The sequence below is a fragment of the Hydra vulgaris genome, chromosome 08, assembly GCF_038396675.1.
Source record: "Hydra vulgaris chromosome 08, alternate assembly HydraT2T_AEP".
Taxonomy (NCBI): domain Eukaryota; kingdom Metazoa; phylum Cnidaria; class Hydrozoa; order Anthoathecata; family Hydridae; genus Hydra; species Hydra vulgaris.
The window spans coordinates 45,087,692-45,110,965 of NC_088927.1; the positions used below are offsets into that span (position 1 = coordinate 45,087,692).

A 23,274-nucleotide genomic window follows, 5' to 3' on the forward strand; every position below is an offset into this window, starting at 1 on the left:
AAATGAAATAGATCTTCTAAACATATTAACAGCTTGCTCGAAAATGTTTTCATACTTACAGATGTATTACGTATTTACTAGTATTATTTATCGAAGACCTTGAAATATTAAAACTTATTTCAAAAAATTTTAAGAATTTAATTTGTGCCCTTTTCCTAATTCATTTAAAGCTAAACTAGGTCTTTCAATCAATTTCGTTTACTGTGTATACTTATATATGCAGCAGAATTTAATGCAAGGAAGTATTAATTAAAAACACTGCTTTTAGACAAGCTTTTAAATTTTAAGTTTAACTTATGAACAGCACCCATGTCATAAGTTATTATGTCAATAAAAAGTCTGTTTTATGAAAAATATTCTTGACATGACAGCAAAAACACATATAACTTCAACAATTTGAAGTTTATCATAAAACTATAATCATTTGGATCATCTGCAACTTGCTTATATCTTAGGCACGAGCGTTGATTGTCTCTAAAATTACACATTCTTCTAAGTTTGTGGTTTGCTTGTTGCCATTTATTATTGTAATTAATTGTTGTTAAATACTTCTAATATACTAAAGCAATTTATTAAGTAATTCAGCATATTATTTATATGCATAGAATTCTAAAATATTAATACAATTTAATAAGTTATTTAACATGCTTAAACAACCAAAATGTGTTCACACGTCTGAGTTATGTATGTTAGCAAATTGACAAAAATATTTAAATAAAGAAAAGAATTTTATTTGTTATAATACTTAACCCTACTATTATGTTGGGGTCCAAACGGACCCCACGAGTAGTTTGTTTTTGCATTATATATTTATGTAGCTAGTATTTTTTTTTAAAATTTTATGTATCTGTCAAATATCACAAAGTGTACAAAGACCAAAAAAATATTTTTTTAAAATTGCTTCCTTTTTTTAGTTATTTTCAAAATATACATCAATGATGTTGGGGTCCATATGGACCCCAACATAGTTTTCTTATAAACTTAATTGTTTTTCATAACTTATGCTTTTAAAAACTGTTTTTATTTTTTATTTGTGACTTAACCTTTTTCTTTGCTATTTTTAGATAAATTAGATAAATTTAGATTTCGTAACAAATATTAAAAATTATGACTGAAAATAAAAAAAGAGTTTGTATTAGATACACTGCTGAACAGGCTCAGGAACTATTGTTTGCATCGCTTGATAGAGATCCATCAAGTGAAGAAGAGCTAACATCTGATGATGATGAAGAGGAAGAAGAAGTTGTTGAAGTAACAACAGACAGCTCAGAATATACTGAGTCATCAGATGATGCTGATTTTCAAGTAGATACTCCTGCAATTTCAAAAGCAGAGAATAGGTCAACACCAGTATTAGGAGCTAGAAGATGTAGAACTCGTGGTGGAGTAAGAGGCACTAGCAGCATTTATGGCTTAAATAGTCAAAGGAGAATAAGTTATGCAAATCAGGTGTTAGATAGAGGAAATATACATAATGATAGAGTTGAGGAAATAAGTCCAGGTAAAACTAATGAAATAGTTGAAACTGAAGTGGAATTTTGCAGTACAACAAATGTTTATAAGTGCCCAAAAAGTAATGAAATATGGCAAAAACAAAAACTAAACAATTCTAAAAAATTTGCAGCACAAAATGTAATGAAATTAAAACCAGGATTAACACCATATGCAATACGTATGACAAATTCAATAAATGATGCTTTTCAACTTTTTTTTACCCCAAAGATCTTCAAGATAGTTCTAACTAATTTAAACAAAGAAGGTGAAAATGTTTTTAAAGAAAAGTGGGCACCAATATCTGAGGATGAACTAAATGGGTTTCTTGGACTTTTATTTTTAGCAGGTGTTTACCGATCAGCATGTGAAGCTACAGAGGAGCTATGGGACATTAGTGATGGCCGGCAGATTTTTCGTTCGGTAATGAGTCGTGAGCGTTTTCATACCATTTCAAGAGTTTTGAGATTTGACGACAAAGCAACTCGATTATTAAAACGCAACAATGACAAATTTGCACCTATTCGTGAGGTTTTTGACGTTTGGGTACAAACACTTTCAAATAGTTTTAGAGCATATGAAAATGTTACTGTTGATGAACAGCTGGTTCCATTTCGTGGACGTTGTTCCTTTAGACAATACATAAAATCCAAACCAGCTAAATATGGCTTAAAGCAATGGTTATTGTGTGATTCTAGTACCAGCTATGTCTTGAATGCACAAATTTATACCGGTCGTATTCATGGGGAGGGACCAGAAAGAAATCAAGGGCAACGAGTAGTACATGATTTAGTTGAAGTCATAAAAGGATCTGGAAGAAATGTTACAATGGACAACTTTTTCACATCAGTAACACTTGCAAAAGAACTTTTGGAGAAAAAATTAAGTCTAGTTGGAACGATGCGCAAAAATAAAAAAGAAATTCCTACAGAATTTTCACCTGCTCGAACACGAGAAGTCTACTCTTCATTGTTTGGTCACCAAGAACAGTTAACTTTAGTCTCATATGTCCCAAAGAAAGGAAAGTCAGTCATTCTGCTGAGTAGCAATCATCGTGATGCAGAGTTATCGAATCGCCCTGACAAAAAACCACAGATAATTCTGGACTATAATTCAACAAAGGGTGGAGTAGATACTCTTGATCAAATGGTCTCTACTTGTTCTACAAAGAGAATGACCCGCAGGTAATTAAAAATAAAGCAATACTCTAAATAAGTTTATGAAATCTATTATTTATTAGTCTATTTTTTATAATTCAGGTGGCCAATGGTAATCTTTTACAACATCCTAGACATATCTGCTGTTAATGCTTTTGTAATTTGGATGCATTTAAATCCAACATGGAATAAACAGAAGACGCATTGCAGAAGATTGTTTTTAAAAGAGCTTGGTAAATCTCTGGTAGCAAACCAACTCCATTCAAGACTGTTACTTTCAAATTTATCTTTAAAGTTACACGATTCTATTTGCGAGTCACTTGAAAATATTTCATCACAAAATGTTGAATTAAGTTCTTCTATGTCGTTCAACGATCCACAAAATAACACAAAATGGAGCAATGATGAAAATAAAGCAAAATATAATAGTAACTTTAGTGTGAAAAGAAAACGAGGTAGATGCAAGCTCTGTGTTAGATCACTTGATAAAAAAGTTCGAAGTACTTGTGATAAATGTAACAATTTTGTATGCTGTACACACAGCAAAATTCTTTGTGAACACTGTGCAAAGTAAACCATACATGCATATATATATATATATATATATATATATATATATATATATATATATATATATATATATATATATATATATATATATATATATATATATATATATATATATATATATATATATATATATATATATATATATATATATATATATATATATATATATATATATATATATATATATATATATATATATATATATATATATATATATATGTATGTATTTATATATATATATATTTTGGTAAAACAGAATAAAATACACACACACAAACACACACACACACATATATATATATATTGTTTAGATTTTTTTTTAATAACAAAGTTATGTATTATTTTTGGTAAAACAGAATAAAATACACATATATATATATATATATATATATATATATATATATATATATATATATATATATATATATATATATATATATATGTATTTTATTCTGTATATATATATATATATATATACATATATATATACATATATATATATATACATATATATATACATATATATATACATATATATATATACATATATACATATATATATATATATATATATATATATATATATATATATATATATATATATATATATATATATATATATATATATATATATATATATATATATATATGTTTAGATTTTTTTTTAATAACAAAGTAATGTATTATTCTTGGTAAAACAGAATAAAACTATCTTGGGTAATCTTTTTAAACAACGAATTATTTTATTAAAAACATAATTATTTAGCTGGGGTCCGTATGGACCCCAACGTAACAAGTGCAAGTCAACTAGCGACGGCATAGTAGGGTTAAAAGAAGATATTCAAAATGTAAAACAAAAATAATTTATTCTATTTTTGAATGCTTTGGAGTACTTTATATACAGTTTACTTATTTGCACATTACTTATTAATTATTAGTAATGTTCGAATAAGTAAACAGTATATAAAGTACTCCTACACATTCAAAATTCTTGTTTTCAAAGGTGTATTATATTATTAATATAATACACCTTTGAAAACAAGTTATTTAATAGAGTTTTATTTTAAGCAAAAATAAACTACTTATACCGTGAGATAAATAAATTGCATATATTGTAAGATAATTAAATTCTGAAACCCATACGCTTTCATTCACTTTTTGAAGACCTTCCCCCTATGAGCGGACTTACTTTATGGAAGACTCCAAACATAAGGATTACTTTTACGTAAAAACATGGCTGTTTCTGTTACGTAAAAAGATGCTATTAAACTATTTTTATTTAAGAAAACTGACGGACATAATAAATATCCCATAATGTTTTCCATGCGTACCAATACGTAAAAATGTAAGCATTGGCCAATATTAACTATTTAATATTAGGCCAATATTGGTAAACAATATTCCACAAATATTGGCATATTAAAATTGGTCAATTTTGGCATGGTAATATTGCGCCAGTATTAGCATTCCAATATTAGTAAAACAATAATAGGGTTATATTGGTTTGCTAATATTTGTCAATATTTAGATAAAAATATTGGCGCAATATTGTTTGCCAATATGAGTAAGGCAACATTGGCGTAATATTGCTTGACAATACTGGCGCCATATCGGAAATCTTGGCCAAGATTGGTCAAGTTACCCAATATTGTGCCAATATTACGCCAATATTATTTGCTACCTGAGAAGTTACTCTTTAAAGCTAAATAAAAATAATGTCCGAGCATACTTGCTCAAATCTTCCTCTTTAATATTCTCTGAGAACAATGACTATATTTATAATCTATTAATAATTACAAAAATCGATACAAAATTTACAGTAAAAAAAATTTTAAACTAGGTCAAACGATTGCTTTCTCAGCACATCTTTTTTAAAATATAGCTAAATATATTTTTTTCCTATTATACACTGCCCTAAAACCAAGAGGACCACTTGAGAAACTACTCTTTTTTTTCTCTTTAAGTTCGAAACACAAACCTTGACAAAAAAGGCTGCTGCCTGAAGAAAACAAGTGGTTTAAATTTTTTTTTTTTTTAATTTTATATTTCAGACAAAAGTTTTAGATCTTTAAATTGTCAAAAGATATACTAGTGCAGTCGGTTGATGCTTTTTTACGTAACAATATTTCACTGCCGGACACCAACAAATCCTTTTGCACAACTTAAGTTTATATATTCCTGTATGTAAAACAATCGAGACACAAACCGTTAAGCGAATAAAATTGGTTAAATTGGTCTTTAAAGATAAGAAAGATTTGTGTCTTGTTGACGCCATTATATTACGTCACGGTCGTAGTAATAACCAAATTCGGACGAATAACGGACGAATAAATAAAAACATGGCACGTTGTTAATGATTGAACTTTGCAATGACATCGCAAACGGTGGACTCTTTTTATTAACAACTATAAATAATTTTTTAAAGAGTGAAAAAAGAAAAAGAAAAATCAATAAATCAGGAGATATTTTGCTTTAGTTTTTCAAAAATATAATCAATTATAAAGAAAAAACGAAATATCTAAAAAGAAGAAAAAAGAACGAACTATTTGAAAGGATATAAAATAAACTACAAAAGTAACGAAAATAATAATAAACAAAAAAAAGTTTAAAAATGAATGAAAAAGGAAAGAAAACATTCGAAAATTTGGGAAAACTCGGCATGACAAGATTTTATATTGTTTTTACTTTTTTCATATTTCGTTAGTTATTCATTTCATATTATGATTTATTTTAAGGTAGTTTTATTTAGCTATGCAATGATGTTTTCCGTTATGTAATGATATTTTCTTTTCTTTAGTTTTTAGTATATGTAGTGCATACACTGCGACCAATTTCTATAGGCGCATGTGGATTATGTCTTAAAAACGTACTTAACTTTATTTTAATAGTGTATTTTAATAAATTATAAATAAAGTATCAAAAAATAATGAAAATTATCACCAAAAGAAATCAAATTTGAAAAGAGGTCAATCATAAATGAATTAAATTCAAAAGATAGCTGACTATTTTCTATAGACGCAGTTGACATTTTTTAACAAAACTATCAAAAAAAATGTTTTTATCACATTTTAATACTTGATTGGGCCTTCTTTACGCTGAATTACTTGCTAAATTTGTTTTGCCATACTTCCTACCAAGTTTTCCAGCACTTTTGGCTTCATATCCTCCCAGCATTCTTATACCGCTACTTTTAGCTCTGCCACAGAGTTATATTGCTTCTGGTCAGCATAGATACGTCTTACAATGATTCCCCAGATGTTTTCAACAGGATTCAAATCTAGACTGCGAGCAGGTTACCATATTTGCTCGATTTTTTTAGCTTTAAACCAAGCTTTAGTCTCGTTACTAGAGTGAATGCTGGCGTTGTCTTGTTGAAAAACAAACTTTTTGCGTCGATATTTGTTTTTAAATGGAGTCAAACATAATTTTAGCACATCAATGTATTCAGAACTTTTTATTTACAAGATGTAAATGCTAAATTTAACTTTCCTATTGCACAAAACCCAAGCCAAACCATCAAAGATCCACCACCGCAATTCCTTGTCGAAAAATATTAGGGTTCTCTCTTCAAATCACGCCAGTAGCCACTAAAAATATCAGACCCATCAAGGTTAAACTTTTTCTCGACCGAAAAAATCACCTGGTATTGAAAAAAAAAAAATATTCAGCCATTTAGACATCTTACGTATTCATGAGAATTTAACCTAAAATTTCATACTTGTTCCCAATCGCGTGCCATATTTTCGCGGGCAAATTTCATCCGTTTCTGTTTGTGAACGGGCTTCAAATTTGGTGCTTTATTCACTTTTGATCGTACAATGTGTAAAGTGTCTTTAAGAACTTTCCTAATCGTCTCCTTGCAAACATTTAAACCCAAATCTGACTTAATTGTTGTCAAACTTTTTGATGAATTTGATGCGAGTCGAACAATTCTGCGTTTTTCACGGCCTGAAACCTTATATTTCTTTGGTTCCGCTTTATTGTTGCATAATCTGTTGGATTTTTCAAGAAATTACGGGTAACGTGATCTGATCTCTTTAATCTTCTAGCAATTTCTCGATTTGGATCTTTTTTCTGATGATAAGCCAATATTGGACCTTTTTCAATATCGGTAAGGACCTTTCCTTTCGGCATTTGGTTAAGTTTAACTTGATTTCGACTCACAAAATAAAAAATACTACAGAATATAAGAAATTTGCGACAAAACTCGTAAAAACTTTAGTACGTCTATAGAAAATTGCCACGTGAATATTAAAAATTTAATTATTTTAATACAATCAAGACAATTAAAAATCAGATGCATAATGGATCAATTTTTTCTTACATATACTTATTCAAAAGTACCGTTAGAACAATTTTATTACCGCGGTAACACTGTAAATCCGCTAAATTCTAGATGCGCCTATAGAAATTGGTCGCAGTGTATAGCTTTACTTATTATTTGTTGCTAATCATTAAAATCATTTGCTAGTTATTTACTCCATCATGTTAGTTTTATAAAGTGTTTCTTTTTTTCTTTCTATGTTTTATGAATTATTTATTGTTACTAGTTTGCTTGATTACATTATTATGCTTTGTACTTTTTTAGCGGTAGCTTTGTTTGTAATGTTTATCCCTTTTTTTGGTTTTTGTTTTTCACAGTGTTTTTTTGTTTTTGTTTTTTTTGTTTATTGTGTTATTGTGTTATTGTACAATATATTATGGTTTTCATATTTTAACAATTATGATTAACATATTTACTAAATCTATATAATTTTTTTAGTAGTAGTCGTTTTTATGTCATCGTTAATTGTTACGTTTTGTCAATTTTTTACTGTTTGTAACTGTAGCTATGTATGTATAAATGATTATTGTATAAAACGTAATATTGATTTATTTTATTTATTGTAATTACTGTATTACTATTATTATTATTATTACTATTAATAATATAATTATTAATATTACCAAGATTATTTGTATATATGTAAATTATTTTTTTTAAGGTATTTACTTGTATGCTCTGTATGTTGTATTACTCTGTATGCTTATTTCGTGATGCGCTTTTCATTTCCTTCAGTTTTAATGACAATCATGTCTACCAGTAAAAGAAGAAAAATAGAGCTTGTTGATGTCACACAATTTCCTGAGGTACTTGTTCCTATGCGTGATATCAATTGGGAATTGTGCATTTTGTGTCAGCGTGTTTCACCGGAACCTCTTATAATTCCCAAAGAGGCAGGTTATAAAACTCTAAGTGAAAACTTGATCGAGTTTGATAATCATGAAGCTTTGCCACCAACTATTCGCTTGGATAAAATAAGTGATGGAAAGGAGTTATTGCACGCATTAATTGTTAATAAGGCAAAGTACCACAAGCTTTGCCGAAACAAGTACGACTCTCAGAAACTGCAGAGAATCATTGAGAGAAACCAAAATGTGCAAGATGATTCTGAAAACGCCCAGAGCTCTGCTAGGTGCATGCGATCCTCATGTAAAGCAGTTGACATAAAAAGTTGTTGTTTGTTTTGTGATGGTGAATCTGTAACAGGCAACCCCTTAGTACAGGCAAGCACAAAAGAAATTGGCCCAAAAGTGTATGCTCTAGCCATTGAAATGCAGGACACAAATCTGCTTAACAAAATAGCAAACCAAGATTTCATAGCACTCGAAGTCAAATATCATAAAGACTGTTACAGGGGATTTCTCAACAGAGCCCGCAGTCATGAGCGCTCCTTTAGCAATGATGAACACAATCTCTATCGATTGACTTATGGCTCTGTCATCGCGGAATTGGTTAGTTACATGAAAGAGATGTTTATATATGGTACATCATCCCCTGTTTTTAAGCTGTCTGACATCAATAAACTTTGTGCAGATCGTATGTCGAGTCTCGGAGTTCAGTCTGAGTCTATCAACCGAACTAGACTGAAGGACGATTTAATTTCCTTAGTTCCTGGTTTGAGGGAAGACAAGTGTGGTAAAGAAGTCATCTTAAGCTTTGAGCCAGATGTGGGTAATGCCATACGTGATGCTTGCAACTTCAACGATATATCGGACGGTATTTGCATTGCTCAGGCAGCTGGTATTCTCCGTAGAGATATGTTTAGAGAGTTTCCCAAATTCAGCGGCTCGCTTATAGGCGACTTTGGATCTCGTGATTGTGTGCCACCTTCCCTTGTAAATTTTGTTAATACTCTTTTAGGAGGCTACAATATCGACAATGGTTCACCTGCTTCCGCACCCGAGCAGGAAGCTGCTTATTCCATTGCACAGTTAATTCGATTTAATAGTGTAAAGCGTAGCAGAGCCAACAGACCTCAACAAATACGTCATCAAGCAAACCAAGAAACTCCATTGGCCGTGTACCTTGGTTTGATGATCCATAACTGCACTCGGAAAAGATCAGTTGTCGACAAATTGAATTCTCTAGGTTTAAGTATTTCATATGACCGAGTTCAAGAAATTGAATCAAGTTTGACTAATGAAAAGTGCAAATTTTATGAGCAAATAGGTCATGTGATACCAAGTTGCCTGTCTGAAGGTGTTTTTACAACAGCTGCGATAGACAATATTGATCACAATCCATCTTCAACTACATCTAACGATTCATTCCACGGCTCTAGCGTCACAATTATTCAGCATCCGGATACTCCCCATTCAAATTCAAAATCCACTTCAGATGGACTCCTTTGGTCTAGGAAAATCAATAGCAAATTGCCGGATACATACACCACTCTCCCTGCAACGAATAATGTTGTTTCCGAACCACTAATGACCACCGTGAATGCATCACCCATTGCTAGTGATCCAATAACCATTGAGCAGTTGACACCTTGGCTAAATTCTGTGCAGGAGTCTGTGTATAACACATCAACAAATAAAACTTCATTCGCTGCTTTCCATGCGGAAAGAAATATGCATCCAGCAACCTTTCCATGTCATAACATACTATTGCCATTGCTAACAGATCACATTCAGTCTCCAGCAACAGTACGCCATTTGATGGATGTAATAATCAAAATAACGAGTGCTGTCAATAACAAACAAGGTGCTGTTATAACTGGTGATCAGCCTGTGTACGCAGTTGCAAAGTATATACAATGGAAGTTTCCGGATGTTTATGGAGAGGATAAAATAGTCATTATGATGGGTGGACTCCATATTGAAATGGCCATTCAAAACATGATTGGAAAGTGGTTGAAGGGCAGTGGTTGGACTGAAATGTTCATAAAAGCAGAGGTTGCTAGCATTGGAAGGAGTGAGTCGCTGCTTAAATCGTCGCACATAAAGAGAACAAGATATGCGCACGAAGTGAGCCTGGCATCTCTTTTCATTCTTCGTGATGAGGCGTATAAGCTAGATTGTAAGGACTTTGTTGAGTCATTGGAAGAGTGGATTTCCAGGAAAAGCAACGAATCTAATCAGTTTCTTTATTGGCAAACCGTTATGGAGTTGGAGAGCCTGCTACTGAGTTTTGTGCGCAGTATTCGCGAATCAAACTTCGAGGAGTACGTGCGAATGCTAAAGCAGATTGCTCCGTGGTTCTTCGCACTTGATCTAACTAATTACTCTCGCTGGTTGCCGGTTTTCATCAAAACCTTGGAAGAGCTACCTGTCCGACACCCTTATGTGTTTGAGGAATTCAAAAAGGGCCACTTCACAAGTAGGAAAACTAACGCGGACTTCTCTGCCATGTCTGATGACCAGCTTCATGAACAGAACAACAAATTGATCAAGAGTGACGGAGGAGCAATCAATGTACTTCATAACGAAACTGCTCTTCTTAAGTGGATGGTGGCTGGTCCAGAAATTTCTCGAATGATTAATGAGTTTGAGAATGAAGTTCGCAGTTCCACTTCTTTGGGTTATCAACACCGTCGCCATCATGAAGACAGAAATAGTTTTCAGACTCGTTATCTTCATCACGTGTCTGAAGTGGTGAAATCTATGCGCGATGATGGGAATCCTTTTGCGGAGCAGTTACTGCAGACAGCAGACAACCATAAGATTATAATGTCCAATTCAGCCGAAAAAACTGTTCAAGAAGCCAAGATCACAGGGCAACAGCAATACAACGAGTACGTAGCTGACCGTCTTGTGTCCAGACAAAAGTCAATTCATGAGCCTTTGAAAAGAAACAAATTTGAATTGTTCCACAGTTTGAAAATTCCAGGTTCCAAACATAAAACTAAAATCGCTGATCTTAAACATGACTCCAACTACTTTTGTAAAATGTATGTAGCAAGTCAAAATCGTGTTAGTGATATAGAGGATTTCTTTTCACACGAAAACAACCGTTATCCGCCATCAATTTCTGAATTCGGAAGGAAGCGTAAGGCCACCAGCAAATCAGATGTCCTCATTTGTTTTGAACAGTATGGTAGCGAGAAACAACAAGACTTCAACCTTGACTATAAGGTTTCTGCTCTGATTGTTGATGGTGCAGCACTCGTACACATGCTTCACCCGAGATCGTCAAAGACATTCTCTGACTACTGCGAAAATGTGATTGGACCATTCGTGGACAGACTTCTGAGATCCGTGCAGCGCCTTGACATTGTTTTTGATCGGTATGTCCCAAAAAGCTTGAAGTCCGAAACACGGGAAGATCGTGGATCAAGGCAACGCATAAACGTCACAATGGGTACACTTATTCCAAAAAAGTTTGACAAATTCCTATCTGTGGACTTCAATAAGACGCAACTGTTCGGCCTTATTTCCAGATTCGTTTTAACGCAATCCGTAGTTGGAAAAGTTATTGTTTGTACCATTGAAGAAACTGCATGTGCCAGTCAACAAGATTTAGATGTATCGTCCATATCTCCTTGTAGTGCTGAAGAGGCAGATGGCCGTCTTTTGCTCCATGCTAATCATGCACTGAAAAATGGCAACTTAACTATAACTATACGCACTGTGGACTCCGATGTGGTCGTTATAGCTCTCTCTGTGTTTAGCCAGATGATTGGAGTGAAAGAGTTGTGGATTGATTTTGGAGTTGGAAAAGGAAGACGAATGATAGGAGTTCACCATCTACATCAACACATTCCAGATGGTGTATCGTCAAATTTACCATTCTTCCATGCCTTCACCGGATGTGACACAGTATCAACATTCTGTGGGATTGGAAAACGAACGGCATGGAAAGCGTGGATGAACTACCGAGTAGTTGATGCTGCATTTCACAATCTTTCCACGTCAGACTTAAAAAATGATGTCTTAACTGATACGGCAATGAAGGCCATTGAGCGATTTGTAGTATTGATGTACGATCGATCATCAACCGCTGCTGGCGTAAACGAATGCCGCCGTATACTCTACACCATAAAGAATAGAGCAATTGAAAACATTCCGCCGACTGCAGACGCTCTTCTGCAGCACACAAAGAGAGCAGCACTGCAGGCACACTTATGGAAACAATGCTTGTCTGCTGTTACTCCAGGATATTTACCCACTGAATGGGGATGGAAAGATACTGCTGATGAGTGCTATACACCACTTTGGTGCACTCTGCCGGAGATTTCTCGACATTGCCAGGAACTGATTCGTTGTTCGTGCAAAACTGAGTGTAAAAACTGTTCATGTAAACGACATGGTTTACCATGCACTAAGCTGTGTGCATGTAACGGCTATTGTTACAAAGAAACAAATGGTGATTCATATGAAGAACTAGAAGTTGAAGAAGACCCGGAATTCGACCATGTTCTCCAGATCTCCTTCCATGACGAATTGTAATCCAAAAGTGTATTGTAATTATGTAAATACGTAAATGTATGTAAATATGTAAATATGAGTTTCTTGTTACATCATCGAACAAGACGGCGTTTATTTTAAGTGAATGTCACTACTAGTTCTAAAGTTATGACCATTTAAAAACTTTCAAGATGGCCGATGGCAGCCATCTTGAAATTTCAAAACATTGATTTCAGTCAGTTTTATGTAACTTTTCTCTTAGAACAAATCGATGTTTATTTGAAGTGGATATCACTACTAGTTCTACAGTTATGACCATTTAAATACATTCAAAATGGCCGCCATTGGCCATTTTGAATAATTCATCTGTAAAACGATTCCAGATGCATAACAAGTTTGTGTCTCGCTATTTTTTTGTTGCTCATACCGTCCACTATCACTATGCAAAGTTACACGCTGGTGTCCAGAAGTGAAATGTTTTTATGATAGCCAGCTGCACTATACATAAATAATTAATCTCAAAAATCAGAATATTCACAAAACTGTATAAGTTCTCCCCCTCCCCCATACAAATAATATACAATAAATCTCTATATAATATTGCTGAACTTAATCATTTTAGTAGTGTTAGGTGATCCCTTTTGAACGTGTTTGACACGAAACCCTTGGCAGCCATTGCAACCGAGATAGTGGCAAGGAAGCGTCGCAGTACACTGTATAAAAATATCTAACGTACGTAAACTTCAAATTAAGTAATGTTAAAACATACTGAAATATTCATTAAGTTTTACAGTTTGACTTTCACTTGAAAATTGGATTGCGTCCAGCTCTCCTTAATTCAACAGCATTTATTTACGCTAAAAAAATTATTATATAGTTTTAAAAGTTTTTGATTAACAACGTGGTAAAACGTTATAATAAACGCACTATCCACAAAGGCGCGCTATCCAACGTGGCCCAGTGGATAGCGCGCCGAGCGTTAATCAAATAAGTCGTGGTTTAAACTCTACCACTGTTGAATTTTTTTTTTTTTTTTTGATTATTTTAAAATATCAAAAATTTTTGAAGGTTAATAGAGATTATATACAAAAATGAGTAACGATATTATACACTTTAGCAAACGAAAAGATTTTTAAAAAAGGTAAAATTTCTAAAAGCATCATAACACCAAAAGAAAAAATTTGTTGCGTATGTGTCATGATTGAGATATTTACGTTATTAATGTGCTCGGGGATTTAGTCATAATCAGCTGCGGATGGCCTGAAAAAAAATTGTCTGAACTTAATAAAGAAAAAACTTAACAAGACAATCCTGCTGCTACAGAAGGTGCTGCTGTGGAGGCAAAAAAAAAAAAAGCCCGAAGCTAGAGAAAACTTTAAAACTTTCTTTTGACTATTAAAAGTTTTTTTTGGTACATTTAATATTGGCCAAAACTGCTTTGTAGAACGTTTATAAATATAACATACAAAGGTAACCAATCAATATTTATTAGCACTTCAACTTTTATAGAGGTATAAGATGCTGAAGTGCAACTTGCAATAATATTGCAAACTGGCTTTCAATACCTTAATAATAGCCTTTGTTACTAAAACTGTCGCTCACTTATCCAATGTCAGCACATAGTTTTGTTCGTAATAATGTTCTTGCATTTTTAGGTAAAGCATAATATGGAGATAAAATTCTCAATAGATCAGAGAGGCTATTTTGACACATGTTGTGCTTCAATGCCCATCGAACAAGTGATTTTTTAATGCATGGTGTTCTTTTCATTTCTTCGTTTTCCTTTTCATCACTAGTTTCTGATGTAATGTATGTTATATTTGTATTACTGTGTAGCTAATCATTGGAATATGATGGAAAATAATGGAATCCTTTATTAGTAATGTCATTTACACTTATCTCATTATATTTACTATTGCATGAACTATATTTCTCCTTGTTTATCATATTAAAAAAACCATCTATTACCTCATTTCTTTTCAGTCTTGACACATCGGTTGTAGTGTTATTTGTTATATTGACCTATGTAGCAACGTTATTCAAAATAATATAATAATAAGCATCTTCACATCCTGAAAATATCGTTTAACAGCTCTTGTAACAGATTATTATTTTGTCTAGCATTTATTATAGCTCTTGTAACAGATTTATATTTTGTCTAGCATTTAGATTTACTTCAATTCATAGCTAGTTACAAACCGGAAAAAATAAAAACTGAAATAATAACAAGAGCAATGAAAACATAAATATATATATATATATATATATATATATATATATATATATATATATATATATATATATATATATATATATATATATATATTATTTTAGTGTATTCTACAAATAGAGTACACAATGTTCTTAAAGAACAGAGCAGAAATAAAATAATAAAAACACTTATCTTTCTTTGACCTTCCACATACTGTTATTTCTTCGATAGGATCTTCAAGAGGTTTCCTGATGATTATATCAGGAATTCATAAATTTATTTCAATCATATTTATATAATATATTTTTAATAAGAACTATATTGTTATACATATTAATTAATTATCTATATTAGTTAAAAACACCTATTTAGCTTTTCTCTTAAAATGCTAACTTTGCCACTTAATTACTTAAAGACTCCAGACACCTGATGATAAGAAGACAGAATTTCTAAAGAACAACCAACTGTTGCAACTTGGAGTCAAATAAAAAAACTAGATAAGATTTTTTTACTAATGACATTGTCATTAATAAAAAGCATACTCATTGTCATCGTCAATGACATTGAAAATACTCATTGTTATTGAAAAAGATGGAGTGGCTTCGAGTTTAAAGAATAGTGTCGAAAACAAAAAAACGGAGAGTGTCGCAAATGATTTTTACTATTTGCGACACTATTCTGTTTTTACTATTTGCGACACTATTCCGTTTTTACTGTTTGCTACACTATTCCGTTTTCACTATTTGCGACACTATTCCTTTTTGATGTTTTCGACTCTATTTTAGTTTTACTATTTGCGACATAATTCCTTTTATTATTTGAAACACTATTCCTTTTTTTCTTTTTTGACACTATTCATTAAATTCATTTGCAACACTATTCTTTTTTCTTTTTGCAACATTAGGTCATTAGGTTTTTGCGACATTAGGACATTAGGTTTTTAATAAATTCGACATTATTCCTGTCACCCAAAAAGATATATTAGCGACAACATTTTGTTGCTAACATTAGCAGAAATGTTTTTAATTTTACAGTCATTTTAAATATAAAAAGGGTTTATTAGCTACAAGTATAAGTTAACTCATGACAATGTCACAATGTCATGGGTTTATTTATACTTGTAGCTAATAAACGTTTGCCATTGACAAAATTAAAACATTAAGCTGAAAGATTAAATTTATACCATCTTTTAAATATATATTTAACTCAGAAAAATGTGCCACATACCTTAAGTTATGTTGAAATATTAGGATTTATTGAGAGTATTAAAATGAATGTTCAAACCACGCTTAAGCTTAAATCTAAACTGCGTAGTTTAGAAGTTACGTAACAATATTGTTTTTTTTCAAAACAAGCCAGTAACTGCTATGTTGGCCAATGTAACTATTATATTTACAATATTGGCACAATATAAATGCAAATCTTGGCCAATATTAGCCCATCTAAACTATATCGGAGCAATGTAGCGCCAATATTGCTCGTTACAAGGGTACCTCTGCTTTTTAGGTTACTTTAGGCTCCTCTCTCCTGACCTCAACTGATATAATGCTCATATAACACCGAAGCTAAGAAGCCAATTCATTTAGATTTTGTATCATTGTAGAGCCAATATTGCTTGCTACAAGGGCATCTCTGCTTTTTAGGTTACTTTAAGCTCCTCTCTGTTGACCTCCACTGATATAATGCTCATATAACACCGAAGCTAAGAAGCCATTTCATTTAGATTTTGTATCATTGTAGCACCAATATTGCTTGCTACAAGGATACCTCTGCTTTTTAGGTTAATTTAAGCTCCTCTCTGTTGCCCTCTACTGATATAATGCTCATATAACACCGAAGCTAAGAAGCCAACTCATTTAGATTTTGTATCATTATAGAATGTAATAATTTTATTTTTATCAGCACTGTTACTCATTTTTAACTATAAATATTTATATTATTGCCTAATATATATATATATATATATATATATATATATATATATATATATATATATATGTATATATATATATATATATATATATATATATATATATATATATATATATATATATATATATATATATATGTCTATATATATATATATATATATATATATATATATATATATATATATATATATATATATATATATATATATATATATATATATATATATATATATATATATATATACTTCAGAAAGTGTGGTATTCATCCACTAAATGTCAATCAATTACTCACATAATTTAGATGGAGAGAGAATTGTCAATCATATACTCACTCAATTTAGAGAGAGAGAATCGTACGATAAAGAATTTTTAGAAAAGAACTAAAAACCAAAAAAAAATTTTTCTGTTCCTGCAGGAAAAATTGTTGGCACAGAAGAGTTAGAAAAATTTGATAAGAGTTTTGATATTGACTCAAAGAAAAAAAAGCAGAACAAAAACATGGAGAGCATAAAGCCAGAAGTTCAATTTGAAGAAAATCCAAAAGAGTACCATGATTGCAGTTCTAGCTCAAAGTCATTGAGAAGCATTGAAAACAAACTTGTCAACAAAAAAAAATAAAAATGAGAAAATAAGCTCAGAAAATTTTTTAGCCTAAACTAGAGAACTTTACAAAGTAACTCTATTAGACTTTCATTAGGCCTATTGAAGTTTGTTTAGTTAGCTTTTATTTTTAATTTAAAATATATATAATTGCCTATACTTTGTGTTTTTTAGTTTTAAATACGGCTGTGTTTCTTTTATTATGTTAAATTCTTTATAAACCAAAATAATAGTAAATCTGATTTTATTTTTTTGTTTATTTTCATTTGTCTTCAAGCTCTCGTTAGAATTTATAAAAAGCTAAAAAGAGTTTAAATAGCAAAATTGATATAAGTTTAAATATCAGATACATGTAAGATTTTTTCAAATTTTTTAAGTCTGCTCAAAGTTAGCCAAAACCCCAGTTTACTTAGGACATAATTAAGAAACCCATGAAAAATACTTCTAAAATGGTTAAAAAAAAATTCCAATAATATAAAAAATTCCATAGAAAAATTTTGCCAGTTTTTATAAATATTGGAGAAGTTTAAAGCCAGTTTTTAGAAACACAAAGCAAAAAATTTCAAATTTTTGCGCAAATTTACCCAAAGTTACGGTATGGCTTAAGTTTAAGTGTAATTTCAGGTTTTAAGTAAGACTTTAAATATTGTTGTTTGCTTCGTGCACTCCTCCTTAGAAATCTCAATTTATATTAAAGAAATTTATCGTTTGTTAAGCATTTATCACGGCTCAAATCAGATTTTATTACTTTTTTAAAAGAGTTTTGTTCCAAAGATTTACAGAGCAATTTCTCCTAAGTATTTTCAAAGAGATAAGTAAAAAAAAAATTACTAAATATTTGGAAGAAAACGCTTTTAAAAAAAGTAGCATTAGCAAAAAGTAAGCAGCAATAAAAAAAAAGCTTCAACATTGTTGTTCTAATATTGTTGAAAATAATTTAAATATACTTTTCTGTTTAAGAACCATTTAACCTCTTGTGAATATCAAGAGGTAAAATGCCTGAATGAACAATGCTCTACTACACTTTTGCGTAAAGAACTGAGTGATCACATGGAAAAAGATTGCATTTATCGTTTGGTTACCTGTCGATATTGCAAACAAAAGATTACTTTTTGTGACAATCAAGTAAAACCATTCATTATTTTATTTATTTTTTCTGTTTTTAGTTTGTTTTTTATTATAAAGTAGATTTACCTATACTTATTTACTTATATAAATTAGACGAGCGGGCATTAGGACATAGGACGCCCTTAAGACGTCCTGAGGACGTTCTGTGTCAGCTAGGAAAAAATGTTTGTGTTTGTGACAACAATATTATAATATTTTTCTGTAAATTCAATAAGGTAGGGACATTTTTTTTGCGAACATCTTTTGACATTGAAGATGAAAATATCATTATTTCTTAATTAATTTTTGTTAAAAAAAGTAATTTAGAAATAATGATATTTACGTCTTTTGAAATTCACTACCCACTTTATCTGAATGAACAAAAAAAATCCTTTAATGATTATTGTTTTTACATCACTATAAAGATTTAACAATAAAGCTACATAGATTAAACGGATGTTAGCTGAAACTTGTCACTATGTTAATCTTGAAACTCTTATCAATGTTAAAGCATGTTATTTTTGAATTACATCTAAAATATGTATTTTAAGTTTTGGTAATCATCAGCTCACAAGAATTTTTAAGAATATACAATTTACAAAACAAGGTTTTAAAAATAATTTTTTTAATCACTGTTATTTCAATCCTGATCAACTTTACTTTCTATCTAAAATGCTTCAAATCAATGATCATTTTCGACTATTAAAAATCGATTTGTCTTTTATCATAAACAAAAATACTAATCCAGCACATTTATATTTTTTTTTTTATATAAGAGCGCTGTCGCTTTCAACTTTAATTTTCTTATAGTTATAATTTTTATGTACCAAATCATTCTCCTGTAAAATATGGTCTAAAATCTACAAAATAGCAAAGTCTAAAATCTTGAAACAGCTTTCCTTTTTGAATAAAATCAATTGAGTTAATTATAATTAAAAAATTTTTTTTTACGGCTATTTTTCAGAAAGATATTATTTCTAAAAACCTCAGATGAAAAATTTGTAGTTTATTGTTTTTATTATCACTCTCTTATTATACCTATTTTCGTATTTGATAATTTTTTAATAAAATTTATCACTTTTTTATTATTATTTACACTATTTATTGTAGTTGTTTATACTATAATTGTTATTATTCTTAGTACTACTATTATTGTCATATTTATTATAAAGTTATTGTAAAATATTTCTTTTAGTTAGGACTAGTTCTATTTATAAATGTCGTTGAAAATTTACAAATTATTGCTTCAGAATATAAGTAATTTAATTTAAATTGAATTGATGTATTATATAAACTTTAAGGATACATCTAGTGGGGTTTTAAAACCTTTTAATATTTTCAAAGCCAAGCTTTTGTATTTTTGTTGGCCCCCTCCAGTTCACTCAAAGAGGATAGGAGTTGTTAACCCCTCCAGTTAACACCAAGAGGATTGTAAATTTTAGATTATCACCACTTCAAAACTCCGTAATGCAAAACCCACAAAATTCTAATGAAATGTGAATTCTATTTATAAACTATAATTAAACTTACAAGTATTTAAAAATATTTGAAAGTATTTTTAGTAACCAACGGCTGTTGCTCTTTGTTTTCTAAAGTAATTTTTTTATTTTTATGTTTCTATATTGAATGCAAAAATAAAGTTATTCAATTAACAAAAATGCAATCCCTCCCCTTGTCAACAACTGTCAAAATAGTAAAGACCCCCCTTCCCCTACTTTGTTGACGTAATTAATTGACAGCCCTATACTTAGAAACATACTTCTTAAAGATAATGACTTACAACAACTTTTAATGTGGTTTAAAATTTAACTAGCAGAAAGCAACCCGTGATACGGGTTGTGGTCGGTCTGTTTCGTAAGTAACTTATAGAGGCTGTTTTCCACAATTTAAAGTTGCGAAACCTTAACTAATACCCTTCAAATTGGAAAAATTAATCCATCTGTAAAATTGATATAAAAAGTATTAGGAGGTAAAATAATTTACCAATTATTTAACATTATTTGAGTAATTTACAAATAACATAGGTCATATCAGAGTAAGGCAGAACCATTTTCCTCGACATTCCTAAGTTCAACGCAATGCGTTTTTAGTTACTAACACAAAATAATAACACTTCATCATGCTTTAAATTGACGAAAAACTAAAACTAAATTCTTGTTATATTTTTTATAGCATGAACTTTAATTAATTATTTGGATTAATATGAAGTTAACTTATATTATATAGGAGTTAATACTTTGGTATCCCCTTGATTCATATTCCTTTAAAAAAGAAAATTGTCTTAAAATTGTTAAATGCACACAACTAAATAAATTTATTAAAAATAACTAAATTTATTGTAAATAACTAAGCAATTGAGTGCAAATACGTTTCAAACAAAAAAAAAAATAATTTACAATCAAACATGTGTATAACAAATTTGAAAAAAAAAGTAAACTTTGATTTTTTTGTATTGCATTAATGCGTCATATGACAAACCTAAAGTAAAAATTGTAACAGATAAGTATATATAAAAGAAAAAAAAAAGAAAAAAACAACTGGAAAACAATTTACCTGCTTTTCGGTAACCTGTTGCCATACTTCAGTTGCGGTCATGATGCAGCTTGACGGTGTTGTTTAATGACGTTATTTTATGTTGGCTTTTATTAAACTTTAGTTTCATTTAAAAGCCGTCACAATAGATTTAAAATATTTTAATTGAAAAGCAAAGTAACAAATTCTTCAAGGAGCCAAACTTTAAACATTAAAGATAAAAAATCAAATCAAAATATAAAAAAATTGCATTTATATTGCTTAATTTATTATCTTGGCTTAAATAGTAATTTTTAAAAGCAGTGAGTTCAATAAATGAAACTGTCAACTAATTTTTTTTAACAATAAAGTGTAGCATCATTAAATTATGATAACTGGATAACGAATCAGTTTAACTATATTTAAGTTTAATAGGTGAAAAAAAAAAATTTTTTTAATCAAAAAAGACCAAAACAAATCAAATAGACAACATAAATATTATGAAAAAAAAATACAAATTTAAAAAAAAACTACAGATTAAAAAAAAAAAAATAATCAACGAAGAAAGGGCAGCAACACAAGTTATAAATATCTTCACTGATTGAAGATGTTTACAACCTTTTGGTTGCTGTTTTTTATTCAGTGTCTCCAAACACCCTGGGATGGATGAGCCCTCCATTTGAAGGAGGGCTCATCCATACCGCTTTTACTACACCACTTATTGAAGGACGTCTCTGAGAGAGGCCTGGGTGTTGGGAGCGATAATTTCTGTAATGCTCAAATGCTAACGAACCTAAAATCACAAAAGTTCTCAAATGTTAACGACAATAAAATTACAAATAGAAGTATATTCTAAATACTTGCAATTTCATTTAATCAAAATATAAAGCATAATCTTACCATTTTCACAGGTAACAGAAGACGATGCTAAAAATATTAAAAAAAAAAAAAAGAGAGTAAATTAAAAAGGGTTAAACATGTGAAAAACTTTATTTTAACAAAAGTATGAGTAAAACGCGAACAGTTAAAAAATGTTATATTAATTAAATAATTCATTCACCAAGAGCACATATTTCTCGATACAAAATATATAAAAATTATAACACAGCCCTACCAGTTATGCTTCTACCAGACACTAAAGACAAAAAATATACCACAGAATAATCGATAAAATAATATTTACATATGTATAAATATATAATTATAATTTTTCTACCTATTCCCTTCATTTCCTCCATAAAGTTGTCTAAAGTAAGAAAAAAGATAAATGAAGCTAAATCTAACTAAAAAAAACTGAAAATAATTATAAACTAAACCAAACCCATAAACTAAAATAAACTTTAAATCCTAATATCTGTACCTCAGAAGACAAAAGTCGGTTTTCCAGTTTTTTTGTGGAAATAAGTCATGTATGAGACCTTTTTAGTTTTTTCAGTATCTACATAGGTATAAAGACTGTTGTCCTACGACAATTTGAAACGAAGTTAGGTCAATATAAAAGGTCAGGAGTCCCCACAATGTTATTAGGAAATACGTCTGTCATCCAGAAATAACTTTTCCCTTTTTTTTTTTTTTAATTTTTTTTTTTTTTTAAATTCTATTTCATGTGCCTTAAGATAAATTAAATAAAACACGAAAAAATTTTTATAAATTTAACCATCAAGAATAAGCCAATGGAAACTAATTATTTTACTATTTCCTCTCTCCTGGACAATTTCTAAAATGTGACAACCGACCTTTGACTTTTAAGGTATAGATATAAATGCTTCATTTATTTTAATATACTAATCATGTAATTTATACTTAGTTTTTGTTCCAACAATCCTGGAAGAAAAAATAAAATGCCACATGGGCCGTAAACCTTATAAGTTTTAACAATGTCATAAAGATCACGATTAACAATCGGATCTGGAATTTCTACAGATATTAATTTATTGATATCATGTGCTGTTTCTAGCATATCATCATTTTCAAAGTGGAGTAAAATATAAACATGTGCCAAACCACGCTTTTGTAGTTCAAA

The 23,274-nt window shown here is 30.2% G+C and overlaps 1 protein-coding gene across 1 annotated transcript in view; it reads left to right on the forward strand.

Moving 5' to 3' along the window:
- The window catches only part of LOC136083882 (TNF receptor-associated factor 6-A-like), a 93,839-nt gene that overhangs the window by 18,787 nt on the left and 51,778 nt on the right, over nucleotides 1–23,274 (forward strand). Inside the window, exon 4 of the mRNA XM_065803798.1 lies at nucleotides 18,594–18,758. Coding sequence (XP_065659870.1) covers nucleotides 18,594–18,758 — 165 coding nt within the window. The remainder of the gene's footprint in view (nucleotides 1–18,593; nucleotides 18,759–23,274) is intronic.